This window comes from Drosophila navojoa, chromosome 5 (genome assembly GCF_054131105.1).
Source record: "Drosophila navojoa isolate 15081-1374.11 chromosome 5, UAZ_NAV_1.0, whole genome shotgun sequence".
In the NCBI taxonomy this organism is placed as follows: Eukaryota; Metazoa; Arthropoda; class Insecta; order Diptera; family Drosophilidae; genus Drosophila; species Drosophila navojoa.
Window position 1 is genome coordinate 16,052,292 of NC_142893.1, and position 15,929 is coordinate 16,068,220.

At 34.5% G+C, this 15,929-nt stretch overlaps 1 protein-coding gene and 1 long non-coding RNA gene across 3 annotated transcripts; one reads left to right on the forward strand and one right to left on the reverse strand.

The window, feature by feature from the left end:
• Positions 1 to 247: 247 nt before the first annotated feature.
• Positions 248 to 15,438, forward strand: Eaf (ELL-associated factor). Of its 2 annotated transcripts, none has more exons than XM_018106317.3 (8): positions 248 to 388; positions 1,474 to 2,513; positions 2,623 to 2,715; positions 12,173 to 12,311; positions 12,386 to 12,558; positions 12,634 to 12,721; positions 12,780 to 13,275; positions 13,334 to 15,438. In XM_018106317.3, the coding sequence occupies exons 2-8, from the start codon at positions 2,384 to 2,386 to the stop codon at positions 13,772 to 13,774; spliced, it is 1,560 nt and encodes a 519-aa protein (XP_017961806.1). In that variant the 5' UTR covers positions 248 to 388; positions 1,474 to 2,383; the 3' UTR covers positions 13,775 to 15,438. The 2 variants fall into 2 exon arrangements, with proteins under 2 accessions (XP_017961806.1, XP_089118121.1); XM_089261995.1 differs by lacking the exon at positions 248 to 388 and adding an exon at positions 728 to 811.
• LOC149091096 (uncharacterized) lies at positions 7,025 to 7,501 on the reverse strand. Its single transcript, XR_016197111.1, has 2 exons — positions 7,366 to 7,501; positions 7,025 to 7,317 (listed from the first exon to the last, which is right to left on the reverse strand). It is a non-coding gene; the product is annotated as an uncharacterized LOC149091096 (long non-coding RNA).
• Positions 15,439 to 15,929: the final 491 nt, after the last annotated feature.

Consider the following 15,929-nt stretch of genomic DNA (forward strand, 5'->3'; position numbering starts at 1 on the left):
CGATTTAAATTAGGCTACGCATATTAAAGTTAGTTTAGAATGCATACATAAACTTAAACTAGAAAAATAATCTGCATACTAATATATTATATATATTATACATACTTCTTTAAATCTTATTCTTACTTATATGCTGATATGCAAATTACAATTCAAAATGAATTCAAAAATAACGTAGATTAATATATTTCTATTTTCGGCAGTCTGGCAGCACTGCACGTAGTGAGTGTTGCGAATTGCCACAGTGTAAAAATTTTTGGTAGTTACTGAATTTATGTTCAGTATTTTTGTATATTTTTTACTAAAAATTCAATATTTTTTTGCTTACGAGAAACGTCCAGCAGCAGTCTTGGTTTTTAACAAGTCGTTCGTGGGTCGTGTAAATAATGTAAGAATATATTGTGAAATTGATATGGAATACAAATCAAATGCTCAAGTGACCACAATTTTGATTGATTTATATGTTTATATGTGACAAAAGAAATTAGCTTGAAAAGATGATATGTCATGTTGATAAAGACAGCAGCAGCAGAATGCACACCAATACTTAGGCACGCGTATATGTAGCCATACATATGCATATGTATATTTTCCGTCTACGTTTCAATTTGATTTTCGGAAATTTCACCTTCGCTTTGCTGTTTTCGGCTATTTCAAACTTGTTTTTCAGCTGTGTCTGTTTCATAGTCTCATTTTTTTTCTTTCGCTTACCTTTGCCAGCCGCTCACTTTTTTCATTTGCTTACGTATTACGTGTATAAGTGTGCGTGTGCGTTTCACGAAATTATCGCTAATTTGCACTAAAAAGGCCTGTAAAGTGGTATAATTTGATGCGTCTTCAGAGACACACTTATACATACCTACAAAGCGTACAAACAGGCATTTACATGCTCGAGACTTGCTACAAGTGATCAGCTGTAATTTACATAAAGAAATGGCAACGCTTACACGGCACGTGTAAGTGTACATTTTACTTATGTATGCATATGTGCATGTGTTTGTTCTCTCAGTGTGTATGTGTTTGTGTGTGTGTTATCGCTAAAGGTGCTGTGCTCGTTCAAGCACACAAACGTACATGCATAGGGCTTGCTAGTAATTTTGTCACATATAACTAACATACATAAGTACATACGTACACACATATATATGAAATGGTGTTTGATATCGTCGTCTAATCAAGAAGAAGACCAATCGCGGTCGCTATATGCAATTGATAAATATTAGTGGAATGCGCTCTCGGTTTGCATAAATAACGCGTAGTTGTTGCGAAATGTGTGTCAATATGTGAGCCAACGACGCGTTCAAACCAGCAGCAGGTGCAGCTGCCTAGTGTTGTACAACGAATCGAATACATACATATGGACTATGTTTGAATTTATGTGCGTGCAAGCGTGTGTGTGTGTGACCAGTGCAAACATATGGCAAAAATGTCAAACAAAAAAATTCATAAATAATTGTTGCATTCTCTTCGCAGCCCAAATGTTGCTAACTGAAACGGACTAAAATAATATGGGACTAAAGCCAACATAACTGTGCTCCTCTCGCTGCAATGGCCGTGTCGCTAAAGAGTCCAACTACGAATGCCAAATGGGACAAAGCGATCGCATGAATGCCGCCCTGATAAACAGAGAGGCGTTGCAAACGAATTAAATTGAATTAATCAAGAAGAAAAGTAAAACAAAAAAAAAATAGTAGCAACGGAACGTGCCTCTCTAATCAATCTTAAAATTATTTTGATTTGATTTTATTTCGTTTTGCATCGATTAAAACGTGTTTGTTTGCGTTTGCAACAACTTTTTCCACCGTGTCCCCCACCGGCGTGTGTGCGAAAAAGTCTTTGCAACGTTCCAAACAACACGTCGATAAGTACGGCCGCAAAAATTCCTAAATCCGTGGCAGCCAGTAAACTGCAGCGCCTCAAAGCCAAAGCGGCTGCAAGTCAACATTACGGCGGCAGTTATCGTAAGTCCGGCAACGGGAACAGTGTTGGCGGTGGCGGCGGCGGCGGCGGTGGAGGTGGTGGTGGCGTCGGCGGCGTAGGCAGCGGCAGCGCAGCTGGCAGTGATTTAGCTAATTTTACAACTACAAGTGGCTACAATTATCAACGCGGTGGCGCTGCAGAGGAGCGTAGCTTTGCTGCAACAGCGGCGACGTCGGCGTTGGCGTTGGCGTCTTCAGCTGCCGACACTGTTGGCGACAAGTCATATCAATTTAACAACAACAACATCAGCACTAGCAACAACAACAATTATCAAAAGTCAAACTACACCAGTGCCAATTACAATAATCAGAATCCAACAACCAACCACCTGCCTTACCAGCCTACACCATACTCCTCTCACAACAACAACAACAACAACATCAACAACGGCAACGGGGGAACGATGATGATGACCAAACAGAAGCCAACGCTTACCGAACGCCTCAACATTGGTGGCGATGAGGTACGCGAGCTTAAGTTGGGTGCCACATTCAATCCAAAAAATACAGCGACCGCATTTCACACAATTAAATGTGAGTTGAGCTTATTGCTGGTTGTTTACCGAGCCACGGCAACAACAACAACAACACTTCCATTTGTTGTACGTTCTGATTACTTATGCAATCCGTCTACGATTTCCAGATGACTTTAAGCCAGCCAGTGTGGATACGAGCCGAATGGCAACTGTGGATGTTGGCTCCAATAATCAAGTTACTGTTACCGTGCCAAATTTAGGTAAGTTTTCATGCCAAACAGCCTCACTATTTATAGTTATTGATGACCTATCGATATTGCCAAAAGAAGCTACTTTCTATTTGCTATCGACATTGTATTTATCCTCTATCGATATTGCCCAAAAGGATCTGTTTTCTACGAGCTATCGATATTCTATTGCAATGCAAAATATCGATGTTGGTTTAATTATTCGAGTAGGCTTTTTGGGGTGAGAAATGCAAATTTAGAAATTAGCACGAACTTCGGTTAATCGATTTCCGCATTGAGCTAATGAATCATTGTTTGCGTTTACTGTTTGCAAATGACAACAAGGTTGTGTCTGCTTACATATAAATGCCAATGCGGGAATTTTTATAAAAAATTATATTGAATAAACAAATGTAAATAAAAAGCAAATCCTCAGCTCTATTTGCTTAACGTTATCTTGATCTTTGATGTCATTGTGATATTTGTGCCTATTGTAAATCAGACATTATATATTTATACAATACGGCGTCCCTATATGTATTTGGTTAACTGCGCTAACCAGACCATGCAAACACGCAATCTGTTTATGCATTTTGTTGAGTATTGTAAATAATATTTCATGAAAATCATTCATTTCAACTTAGTAAAACAGCAGTAATAAATGCAAATTAAAGAATATTAAATTTGAATTTGAATAAATAACCAAAACTTAAGTTGATTCTACAGAATATATTGATTATTCATCAATGATAACGAAATTGCTATTCTAAGGAACATAAAAATTACATGAGAGACTACATTTAGTAGGCTCTAGATTATTACGACTGTTTTTATTATTATAAAGTCGAATCTGTCTGCAATTTCGTCAGAGGCTAAAATCCGAACTTGTTTTCTTTTAGTGGAAGTCACATTAAATTGATGAATTTCCAAAGAGACGGCACGCAAGCGTTTTCATTGAATATTCAATTCGATTCCATTTATAAAATAAAATTACATATTAAGTATGCTAATAAACGAAACATGTTGTCGCGGCTGTTGACAAAATACGAAACGCCAATTATATCGATTCCTCGCACATTAACCCCAAGCACAGCTGATCGATTCACCGAAAAAAAAACCTCCTAAATATGAATCACAATTGTGTTTTTGTTTCTTATAATAAGCAATAAGTAAGCAGTTAGAAAATTACATTTAATTTCATGCATTGAAAGTGGAAAAGGCGTGATACTCAAAATGCAAAATTTTAGTCTTAAAATATTTATGCATTCACTTTAGTTTGACTCTGCCTTTTTGGCCATCTCTGTTGCCGCCTGCTGATGACATAAACAGCACAAAACCTAAGAGTTTGCCTAATGCATTACTTGAGGGGGAACACGAACTAAAAATGTGCTTTAGTTGGTAGCTCAACTGCAAGATACTCCTCTTTTAATGCTTGATTATGACTTCTATGATATTATGAAAAGATATGTAAGAGAAAGAGTCTAGGTTAGTATATATAATAATTAACGGTGATATACTTCCACATATAACTATTAAAATAGTTCTTAACTTACCATAAAAGATGTATTTATTTTGCTAGATTTCATAATGCCCACTTGACCTTTTTCGTATTTATAGAGGGTATATATAAAAGGTAGAAAGGTAGTAAAGAAACCAAATTACATCAAGTCAGGCAAAATGCAGCCAAGCATACAGGTTTTTATTTAGCTATGCTCTTTGTGTCCAGACAGCTAACAGTCAGTTATTATTGTTATTTATTTAGCTATACACACATATATATATATTTATATATATATATTTCTTTGCACAACTAACTTGGTTTCAGGTAACGCTTCGTTGATTGCCCCAGCATAGTCAAGAAATTTGGCTAGCGATAAAACAAGTGCAATTGGTCAGGTGTCTAAAGGTTGGGTCTGTAAAGCTTTGGGTGAAACTAATGAAATAAATTATCGATAGGGGATTTCTTTTATAAAGCAACGAAGTATTTTCTCAGAAGCTAATCTATCAAATAATAAATTTTATAGAATCCCAAATGCTTACAAACTGTATGAAATCAGTATACAAACATGATATATATCTATAAATACACCTTCTATGTTTCGATTTTCATAGCAATAAACTAGAATACCCTCACTAAATTTGAATGCAAGGATATATATGTATGTAATGTGTGTGGGCGCTTGTCGTACATGTTCTCTTTCTTAATGTGATGCACTAAAACAGAAACATATATACGTATATATATATATATATATATATATATATATATATAGTATATAAGAAATGTTTTGAACTACATTTTGTGTATAAATATCTATTAATTTCTTAAATAATATGAACATCAACATAGAAATAATTGTGGTTCTCAGAATTGATGTCTTTAATTGAGGCTGTCGGTATTAATTTTAATACTCAGAGAAAATAGTTTGTTGAGGTGTTTTTGACCTACTTTTTCTTTTTAATATTGAATATGTTTAGCACTGATCCTTTCAGTTTATCTAAATGGCTTTGATATAACTTTGGCAGTTCAGATAAACGGGGCACTTCATCATCCACTTCTAGCCACATCCTTGTATACATTTCTGCATTAAAGCGCGCAGTACCTCTTAGGGATTCGCTAGTCATTTGCAGAAAGAGCCCCGCCTTCTTAATAAACTTGCTTCCATTAATTAAATATGTTCCACACTTGTATAGAAGATCAGTATTTGATTTCTTATCTGCCTCATATTCGGCATTCCCAATGGAAAGCATAGAGAGTACGACTAAGCAATTGAACGTGATATTAGGATTTTTTTTTTGCTTAAAATATATTTATGGCGCTCACCTATGAAGACGTGTTGAAAATGCATGGCGGACTGACTGATCAATAAGAAAAAAAGGCATGCAAAATCGGTGTTGGTCGATCTGGAGACATTATATAATTCGCCGTTGGCATTGTAGTTGTAAGAAATAATGCAAGGGTAAAATTTAAATTTTACGAATGTAAATCAAATTGTACAGTATTACATAAGAAGAAAACAGTTTGTTGGAGGGAAATTCAAAAAATAACAACGTAAAGGTCCATCTACAAAGGCAAAGGGATGCAACAACTAAATTCTCATAATATAGCCCATATTTGATCTGTTAGATATTATTAAAATATCATTTCTCTGCAGTGATTGAGGCATTTTTTACTTGTTTATTTTACATATAATATATATGTATATACAGATTTTCTTTATACATTAGCTAATATCCTATTCCATTCAGGTTCCTTCAAACCCTCACCAAATATTTGTACTGCAATTCCGAGCTTTGCCAGATAAGAACTCAAAGTGCCAGCATTGGTTGCTATGTTTTTGAATTTGTCCATTACGTCCACCACTATGTTGTGGAATAGACCCCTTTCATCCCCTGTTGGCCTTGCATAAATTACATTCTGCATATAGAATAGAACTGAACAAAGATTATTAGATTGAAGGTGCATCAAATTGTTGAGTCCCTACCGACGATAAGTAAAACCAAACGCATTTTGTTGGATTGCCAAATGGGGCTGTGAAAAATAACTGATTCGTTTTTCTCTCTCGAAAGCCAGATAAAGGCATACAAATTTTTATTAAACTAAATCCACCATGAAATGTATAATTCGAATTTCACAAATGTGTATGAAATTTGATGCCTTTCCAGGTGTGAAGAGTAGTTATTATATAGAGTTGAATGAAGTCAAAGCTATCAGGATAAATGAATAAAAAAACTAGAGATTTCAAGTGCTAAATTATTTCATTTCCGATGAAAATGATAATATATATATTTTTTAATTTTACATACAGAAGTGTAGTCAAAAATTAAGCGATTATAAAGCTGCTATTTTTTTAACATCTTCTTCTGGCACCTTCCAAGAATCGCCCAATATTTGTAGCTTAATTCCGAGTAATGCTAGTGCTTTACTGACACTTTTCAAATGGTCTCCAACGGAATTGACTGGAGATAACATGGTTGACAATATATTCGTAAAGAGATTACCAGCAACTAAGTTCTGCACATGGAATAGAACTGAACAGAGATTATTACTGGGAGTGCTTCAAAATCTTAAATCCTCACCGATGATTAGAAATATCAAACGCATTTTATTGGATTCTCAGAGATGGATCTGTGAAAAATAACTGACTCGTTTTTCTCTCTAGGAAAAGATGCAGCCAGAGTTAAGGCCATACAAATTGAAATTAGACCAACTAAATCTTCCATGAAATGTATAATTCGAATTTCATAAGTGTGGATAAGATTTGATATTATATATGAAGTTAATAAAGAAGAAATTTAAAGAAGTTAAAGTTATTAGGATAAATAAATCAAAAATTAAAGATTTCAAGTACTGAAATATTTATTTTTTAATAAATCGAATCATATATTATCTGATGAAAATGATAATATACATATATGTTTAAATTTTACATACAAAATTAAACGATTATTTAGTTGGCACCTTCCAGGAGTCGCCCAATATTTGTAGCTTGAGTCCGAGTAATGCTAAAGCTTTACTGGTGTTTTTAACACGGCCTCCAACGTAATTGACTGGGGATAACGCATTATCAGCTACTTTTGACACTAAACCCGTAACAAGATTACCAGCAACTAAATTCTGTACATGAAATAGAACTGAACAGCGATTATTACTGGGAATGCTTCAAAATTTTAAATCCTCACCAATGATTAGAAAAAACAAACGCATTTTGCTGAATGGCCAGATGGATCTGTGAAAAATAACTGATTCGTTTTTCACTCTAGGAAAAGCTACAACCCCGTAAGGGCATACAAATTGAAATTAGAGCAACTAAATCTACCATGACATGGATAATTTCATATAACAAATATGGATAAAATTTAAATAATAATAAATAAATAATATTCTGTAGAATAAGTGGAATATTTCAGAATATTTCCAAGACTCGCCTAATATTTGTATTTTAAGTCCAAGCCTTCCCAGAAAACATTGCTTGCGTCCTTAACATGGCCTACAATGTTATCATCAATGGTTCATAATTTTTCATAATTTATTTTATTTGCATTCCTGCAAATTTAAGCCATGTCTACAATGATATACATATTTTATTTGATTGGCTTTTTATAGCCTTTCTATCTTGTTTTATTATTTAATAAAAAATTGATTACCAAGAAATTGTTATAGAAAATCAATCAATATTTAATAAATTATCTTCTTTTTTTTTTTTAAATTATAAATGTTCTGGCGCTACGTGGTGCTACAGATAGCCTTTTTTAATCTTCTATTCACTCAAATATGTACATACATATGTAGGTGTGTAAAAGCAGCTGAGAATTGTGTGTGTGCGTGTATGTGTGTTAGTGCCTTAAGAGTCACTCACTGCTCAAATTTGCAGTTCTGCTTTGAGCTCAATAGTTATTTACCGTTATGAGCACAGACAGTGGCTGAGCGAGCTAAAATTAAACTCCGACTGAGCCTCTCTCAATGACAATGTACATACATACATACAAACAAACATGCGTCACGATTCAACTCTCTTTATAAATACAAATGCATTTATGAGCGTTTGTGTGTGTGTTTGTGTGCATTGGTATATTTTGGGATTTTGTTAAGCTTATGTATGAAGCGTTTGCCAAATGGCATTGCAATGAGAGAATTTCCCCAAGACAAATTATGTGCATTTTATAGATCACATACGAAGAGCAGCGCGCAGAACTGGAGAAGTTGATTATCGTTGAGTTGTATTTGTTTTATATGGAGCTTCTTAACGCTTTTGGCACGTCGCTCACTCGGTGTCTTCTGCACTTTATTGTGGAATTTTCCATAGCGGTTTTTCGCTTTTTGTGCATACACACCCGCAGACGCACACCCACATACACACACATGTATATATGCATATATATGTTAATATATGTATTTTATTTAAAGAGAATGAAACTAACAGAATTTCTTTGTTTTCGAGCAGCTGTTCATTCGCCTGCATTTGCATGGAAATTCTTGTCTCCCCATGCACACATCAACGCGCTCACGTGTGCGTGTGAGTGAGATAGTATGAGAGCAGAGCGTGAGCGCGAGTGCGTTACGCGATCTCCTTCGTTCTCACGAGCTTATGCCACGCGTACAAAAAGTTTCGCCCACTTGAGTGCGTGTTCGATAGATAATACGAATTCAATTAGCCAAGTTCATTAACAACTGAGTAAAATATGGAGATATTTAATCAAAATAATATATTGATAAGTCGTAAAAATAGTTTAGTTCGATCATGCAATCACTCAAATATATGATATCAGAAAGTATTCTTGCCTAAAGTAGGTGACTAACTGATACCCTGTGAGCAAAGTTGAGCCACTATAAGACATGGTGATTGAACTGCTGTCGAAGAAAAACTTGTACTGTATTAAATCCTAATCTATTATGTTCTCTATCGTCTTTTTATGTCAGCTAGGTAATAGTAATCGAAATTTCTGGCGTAATTTAATCGCGTGATTAAGAAAATGAAGTGCTGAACATACTCAGTGATCAGTGAACGATATATATGTACCTATTTCCGCATGTCATAAATGATACTCTCTGCTCAATCAATCGGTCATGAACGATTAGCTTTGTTCAACGATTGATGAACAATACGTCGGCATTGAGTTATTCAACGTTCGTTCGTGAGCGAGGGAATAAAGAGTTGATCTATTGCATTTCATTTATGAGGGACTAAATAATATGTATAGTTAATGAGTTTATAAATGAGTTAGCTAAGTAAATGGTCTAGTGTTTAGAAGTACATTGTAAATACCTAATCGATATCTATCGATTAAATATGTAATATATCTATAATAAATACTTTCAAAAGCTCTATTACATATATTAATATTGAATAAGATGAAAATCTTTATCGTTATCGTTATTGTGGCCTTTTTTTTTATCGAAAATAGAATGCAGCTCTATCGGTTTCCTTTTACATTAAGCCGCAAGCTGCTCATCATGGCAGAGGCTTGGCTTTAAGTTCATCGTTGTCTTAGATGCACTTTTAATGATTACCTTTCAACTGACATACATAAACACACACACAAACACACACACACACAGCTGAGCGCGTATCTAAGTGCACACATTAATACAATTTACGTGTAACAAAACAAATTCCAAAAGCACAACCGGATTTCAATATACGATTTCGTTGATTGCTGCTGTTGTTGTTGTTGCTTGCTCTGCTTTTGTTTATGTCGTTGATTGTTGTTGTTGCCTGGTGCACGCTTTCATTTATTTGCTTATTTTACTGTTGTTGTTGCTTTGTGCAGTTGAGTTGATGTCGCTTGGCTGAGTTTTGGCAGTCACTGCGGCAATGCATGCATGTCAAACTGTAAGCGAGAGCTGAACAAACATCAACAACAACAACAACAGCGATTATTCAACAGGCGAAAGGCAAAAGAAAGAAATAATGAGAAAAAAAAAACGAAATAATACAACAACAAAAGTAAATACAAATCGCAACACTTGCGACAATATAAAGAGTTCAAGTCAAATACGAAAATAAAAATAAATCACAAACCACAATTGCAGCAGGCACTCTAAACAGCCTTGCCCCTTCGCTCTAAATACTCTACCTGTGTGCGTTATTACTCAATTTGACAACCTAAATGTAACGCAAGTGACATACGTACATATGTATGTTTGTAAATACATATGTATATACATTTATTATTATGTCAGCCAATTGAGCGTAGTTGAGACCTTAGTTGGGTGATTTACGACTATTGTAGTAGTTGTAGTTAGAGCAGCTCGTCTGCATTAGTTTTGGTTTTCTCATCAGCAGACTTCGCGATTGTCTTTCGATGTGCCACTCTGGCTGAGCTGTAACCACTTGAGAATTTTATGGGAGTGTCAAGTCAAATAAAGCCAGCGTTCTCTTTTTGTTTGTGTATCCAATGGCATTCAAGTATACTTGAGAGCCTATGAGAACAATAATATTCTATATTATATATATTTTAATGTATGTAATAGTAATATAATCAAAGAAGCTATTATGTATATTAATTAATTATGAAATAAATAAATTAAATTAAATTATTTGCATGCATATGTATTTACATACATGCCTATATCTGTTCGAAAGTGTATTTCATATTCGGCCATTCGCAATATGCTGATATGCTGCTCTCTCTCTCTTTGTTTCTGTCTTCCTCTATATTTCCTCCTCTCTTTGGCCAGTTTTTTATTCGCCGGCTTTGAGCTTGTGCCTATAAAAATATGTATATATATGTATACATTCATATGTATATATTAACTTTATATAAAAATAAATTTTTTTTTGTATATATACCTTCCATACAGTTTTACTGTAATTTCATACCTATACTATATATAAATAATTTCTATTGTTTAAGCAATTTTTAATTTTTTTTTTATGATTTTTTGTTTATTAAAAAATATTTGTTATATGATTTTGCGGGTCGAGGCCTGAAATTGGTCGTATTTGATGAGGAGCATGTGATTTGTTATAATGTGCAATTGTTTTTATTGTTATATTCTTTCCGAGAAAAAAAATACAAAATAAATTTTAAATTCACTTTTTTATATTTATTTAAATATTTATTATTGATTTTATTGCATATATAAACATTTTATGATTATTTTTTTTACATTTATGTGCGTTGACTTCTTTATTTGAACTCGCTAAAAAAAATCATAATATTGCAAAAATAGCTAACGTATCAAATTTGTAACTTCTATAGATTTCTCTTAGGGTCCCTAGCTTACCTTTGTATACTTATGCACTTGACAGACAAGTATTTATAGATAAATGACGCTCTTAAGAGATATTTTGAAATGTCTTCTTTACTTGTTGATTTCTTATCTCTTAATGTTTTCTTATCGAACGTTAGCTTTTGGCATTTTCAAGTCGCATTCACAAAAATTGTTCAAATCGAGCTGAAGTTTTTGATTGTTTGAGCAGCCGCTAAAACACTTGACTTCAGTTACACACACACACACAATCATACACGCACACAGATGCGAGTAAAAGTTTCATCTGAGATGCTTTGCGGCGTACTTGAAGCAACTGAATGGAATTATAATTATAGTTTACCCAACTTCTTGGGGCATTGGCTCAAAGCAGCTTTTGGAGCAAAGTGAATTGAAATGAATTGAAAAATGATTGTCGATTATCGTTTTTTTTTGTTCAAAACGGAGCAATGACAGAGTACATAAGACGACGACATGAATCGCCTAAAAATATATATATATATATATATGTATATATGGGTCTTTTCATAATACATTTAATATATTATTTAAGGCATCGTCTTAATTTCCTTCATAAATTTACATTCACTTTTTTGAGTAAATGTGACTTGCAGTAGTCATGCTTAATAAGGCCCTGAACTCGTTTCTAAATGACAAAGTTGAACAAAATGGCTTTATATATAAGCTATATCTCTATATATGCAGCTGAAACTCTAATTGTGATTAAGCCATGCTAAATTCTGTATGATATTTCAATTTCGATTTCCTTTCCAGAAAGTTCCGGTGTGCCTCAAACAGTTTATAAGGGTAATCACAAAAAATATACAAAAGAATGCCTAATCATATTCGACAAGGAAACGGGTGCTATCACACTAGAGAAGCTAAACCACAATATACAAGTGAAGAAGACAAGGTAAGTCGAAACATACATAATTTATTTAAGAGCTGAATTAAAGAGTCTAAAACAATTTTGTATTCAACCAACAGAAGCGAAATGACAAACAAGCCAAGCTTGATGCCTGCTACAAATGCTGCACCCATGTCCTCTGGCCCGAATGGCGCGCCAATGCCGTCCGCGGCAATGGCTGGCACAGGAAATAGCACCGTGCGCATAACATCGAAGACGAAAGTGTCGACGGGCAGTCGCCGGAACAACATAAGTGAGTGAAATGCATATAACATTGCCTTAAAATTGGCCTAACATTGCCTGGAATTGATTTGATACTTCTTTTCAGTTGATTTTAAGCCACGCAATTCGCCCATGCAGCAGAGCTCACCATCACGTCCAGTTGCCTCACATCGCAGTCCGCAATCGGCGCCGGCGTAAGTACTGCATACTCTATATATATTTCCAATTCACATCTATATCTTTGCTGTTTAGCTGGCATGCCAACAATGCCCAGCAAACATTGCCCAGCATACCTATGATAATGGACGATGATGACTTTGGCTTGAGTGCAGCGCTGCACAATGGCAGCGGTGGCGGCCAGGCGAATATCTCGGGTTCCTCCACAGGCTCCTCAGTTGGCCAGCCGGACTTTGGCTCAGTGCACATGGGAAAGCAACGGCAGGCGTCGAACCAAGGTCATGCCAAGCGGCAGCAGCAGACGCAACGTTCAAGTCCTCCCATGCAACAGCAGCAACAGAATTATGGTCGTGGCGGCGCCAACAACAACTACGCACAGCAGCTGCAGCAGCAGCAGCAGCAACAACAGCAGCAGCAACAACTGCAGCAGCAACAGCAGCAGCAAATGCAGCAACGCGCATCATTTAGCCATAGCAATCATAGCAATAGTATGCCCTTGGATTTGGATTCGCCCAGTCATCATGAGCAGGCGGCGCAGTCTATGGCCCAGGCAGCCGCCGTGCTGGAACAGGTTGGTATCTGCAGCGCTTGCCATCGATTGTTCTTAAACAATTTCAATTACTTTGCAGCAAATTGGCGGCGAACTGAGTGCATCCAGCTCGAGCTCAGAGTCTGAATCCAGCGACAGCGACAGTGGCAGCGATTCTGATGACAGCACCGAGGATGATCGTTCCATGCACCAGCAGCAACAGCCGCCAGGGCAGCTATCGCAACATCATCATCATCATATGCAACAGCAGCAGCAGCAGCAGCAACACATGAATCAGCTGCCTAATCTGGGACTGGGTTCTATATCGCCCGCATATAATAGTCATCATCATCATCATCATCATCAACAACAACAGCAACACCAACAGCAGCAGCAGCAGCAGTCGCATCATCATCATCACCAGCAGCTGCAGCAGCAGCAGCAACAGTCCGGCATTTATGCATCCAATGGTGGCTTCCCCAACGACTTGCTACAAAACGATCTGCAATTGTCCTCAAATTCGTCCGACGATGATGATTAGCCTTTTTTAAATAGTAAACCATTTAGTTGTAATCTATATATTGCCTTCTTTGTGGACTACTTTGAACAACAGCAACCAACGACCATAAGCAAATATCAACAAAAATCATTATGCAGTGAAAAGAAGAAACAATATTCATTATTGATATTCATTCTCTCTGCGCTTAATTAATTTGAAATTATTATTGAATGGTGAATTTAATTGCTAGTGAAATTTTTATAAATAAATTTTTAGTTCTATGGTTACACATGCAGACACACAGACACATACACATATGCATATACATATACATATACATAGACATATAAATATATATATATCTATAAAGCTAAAGCTAAACTAAACGATAATTTTTAAAGATTATTTTTAGAAAAGCAAACAAATGTGCTGGAGAACATTGAAAGCAAACAAACACCACAACCACAATGTAATTCGTAACTGTAAATGCTAAGCGTACTTTTGCCAATATTTCAATGTACATTCGTTTTAAAATTAAATCAAAGGTTATGTGAACAACTTGGCAGTCCAACAGCAACAACAGCGACAACAAATTATTTAGTTTCTAATTGAATATTAAAGTGTGTATATGTATATATATATATATATTATACATGTACGCGAAATGGAACGATAACAAGAGATGACCAGAGCGGATTTTTGCCATTAATTACGCATTTTAGTCTAAGCAATTTTTCAGCTAACATTTTAGATTTAACAATTTTTGACAAACAAACACCAAAAGAGACGGACAAGAATACAATCTACATAATAAATAAACAAATAAACCTAATATAAATAATTAATTATATATACTATGTAAATTAGTTTATGCTATGTAATCATTATTATTAGAATTATGAATTTTTTTCTGTTCTTTTCTTCGATCGTTTTAGTCAAGTAAATTTAAATATGCGATTACTTCATTGTCATTGTTATTGCGCAATAAAAGAAAAGTTTATGTTTAATTTTCAATTAGTTTTGTTAGACGATATTGCGAAAGTATTTAGTAATTAATTGCTAGCGTGCGGTATGAAGACATCTATCTATGTTCTTAGCTCATGTTTTTATTTGAATTTATTTGTAATTTTTTTTAATTAATTCGTAATTAACTATTATTATTATTATTATATTATATTATAATTTTGTTATGTGCTTGAAAATTAGTTTGAATGCAAAAGCAATGAATTGTGGAAAAATAAATATGCATTGAAAGAACTCATAATTTAATTTCTTAGTTTTTTTTTTTAATTATTTAAATTAGTTGTTATTATTATTTTTATGATTGCTGCAGTTTGGATAATAATGCGACTCCTTCCAATAGAGAAATGCACTAAAGAAATGAATAATAAAATATATGATTAACATTTTTGTTAACATTTTACACTAATAGCATTTAGTTTTCCTATACGAAAAAGCATTTGTAAAGAACCATCCAGAAGAAAAAGAAGAAGATGAAAATGAAAAACAAACGACCAACAGTTGAAACGTCTACACATAAAAAAAGAAGAGAGAATAATAGAATTATTTTTTTAAATGAATTAAATTTATGAAATGTTGACAAACATCTATGTTTGATTTCAAAGCCATAAATATTTCATTTACAAATAATTTTTACGACACCAAAAACAAAAATAAAAGCAAGCAACAAAAAGTAGAAGAAGAAACTGATAATTGATTCTGATAATCATAAGCACAATGTATGTTGATCTATACAGCGTAGAGAACTAACTAAAATTAACTTTTAATAGAGAAAGGAAGAGAGAGAGAGAGAGAGCGAGCAAAGGGAATACTCTATAACAATGAAAAATCAAGCAAGTAGTTTAATTGATAAGCAAATGTACGCTATATATATATATATATAAATAAATATATATATACTATAATGATATACACATATATTCATACAAGCATACCATACGACCATAATGATAATGATAATGACAATGCGATACCCAAGACCGATAACACTCGGCTCTTGTAGCAGTTGAACTAGTTTTAATTACAAATACAAACAACAAATCAACCAATACAATGATGACAAATGCAACGTTATGTAAATAGTTAAGAGCAAAAATCGTACAGACAGACGACACACACACTCAAACACTCATGCACACATACAAACACACAGAGAGAGTACATGCCCTTGAAAATG

Coding starts and splice junctions, on each gene's coding strand:
- Eaf (XM_018106317.3), top strand. CDS start 2,384: ATGATGATGACCAAACAGAAGCCAACGCTTACCGAACGCCTCAACATT. Junction 2,514..2,622: donor CGCATTTCACACAATTAAAT/GTGAGTTGAGCT, acceptor TACGATTTCCAG/ATGACTTTAAGCCAGCCAGT. Junction 12,312..12,385: donor ATACAAGTGAAGAAGACAAG/GTAAGTCGAAAC, acceptor TTCAACCAACAG/AAGCGAAATGACAAACAAGC.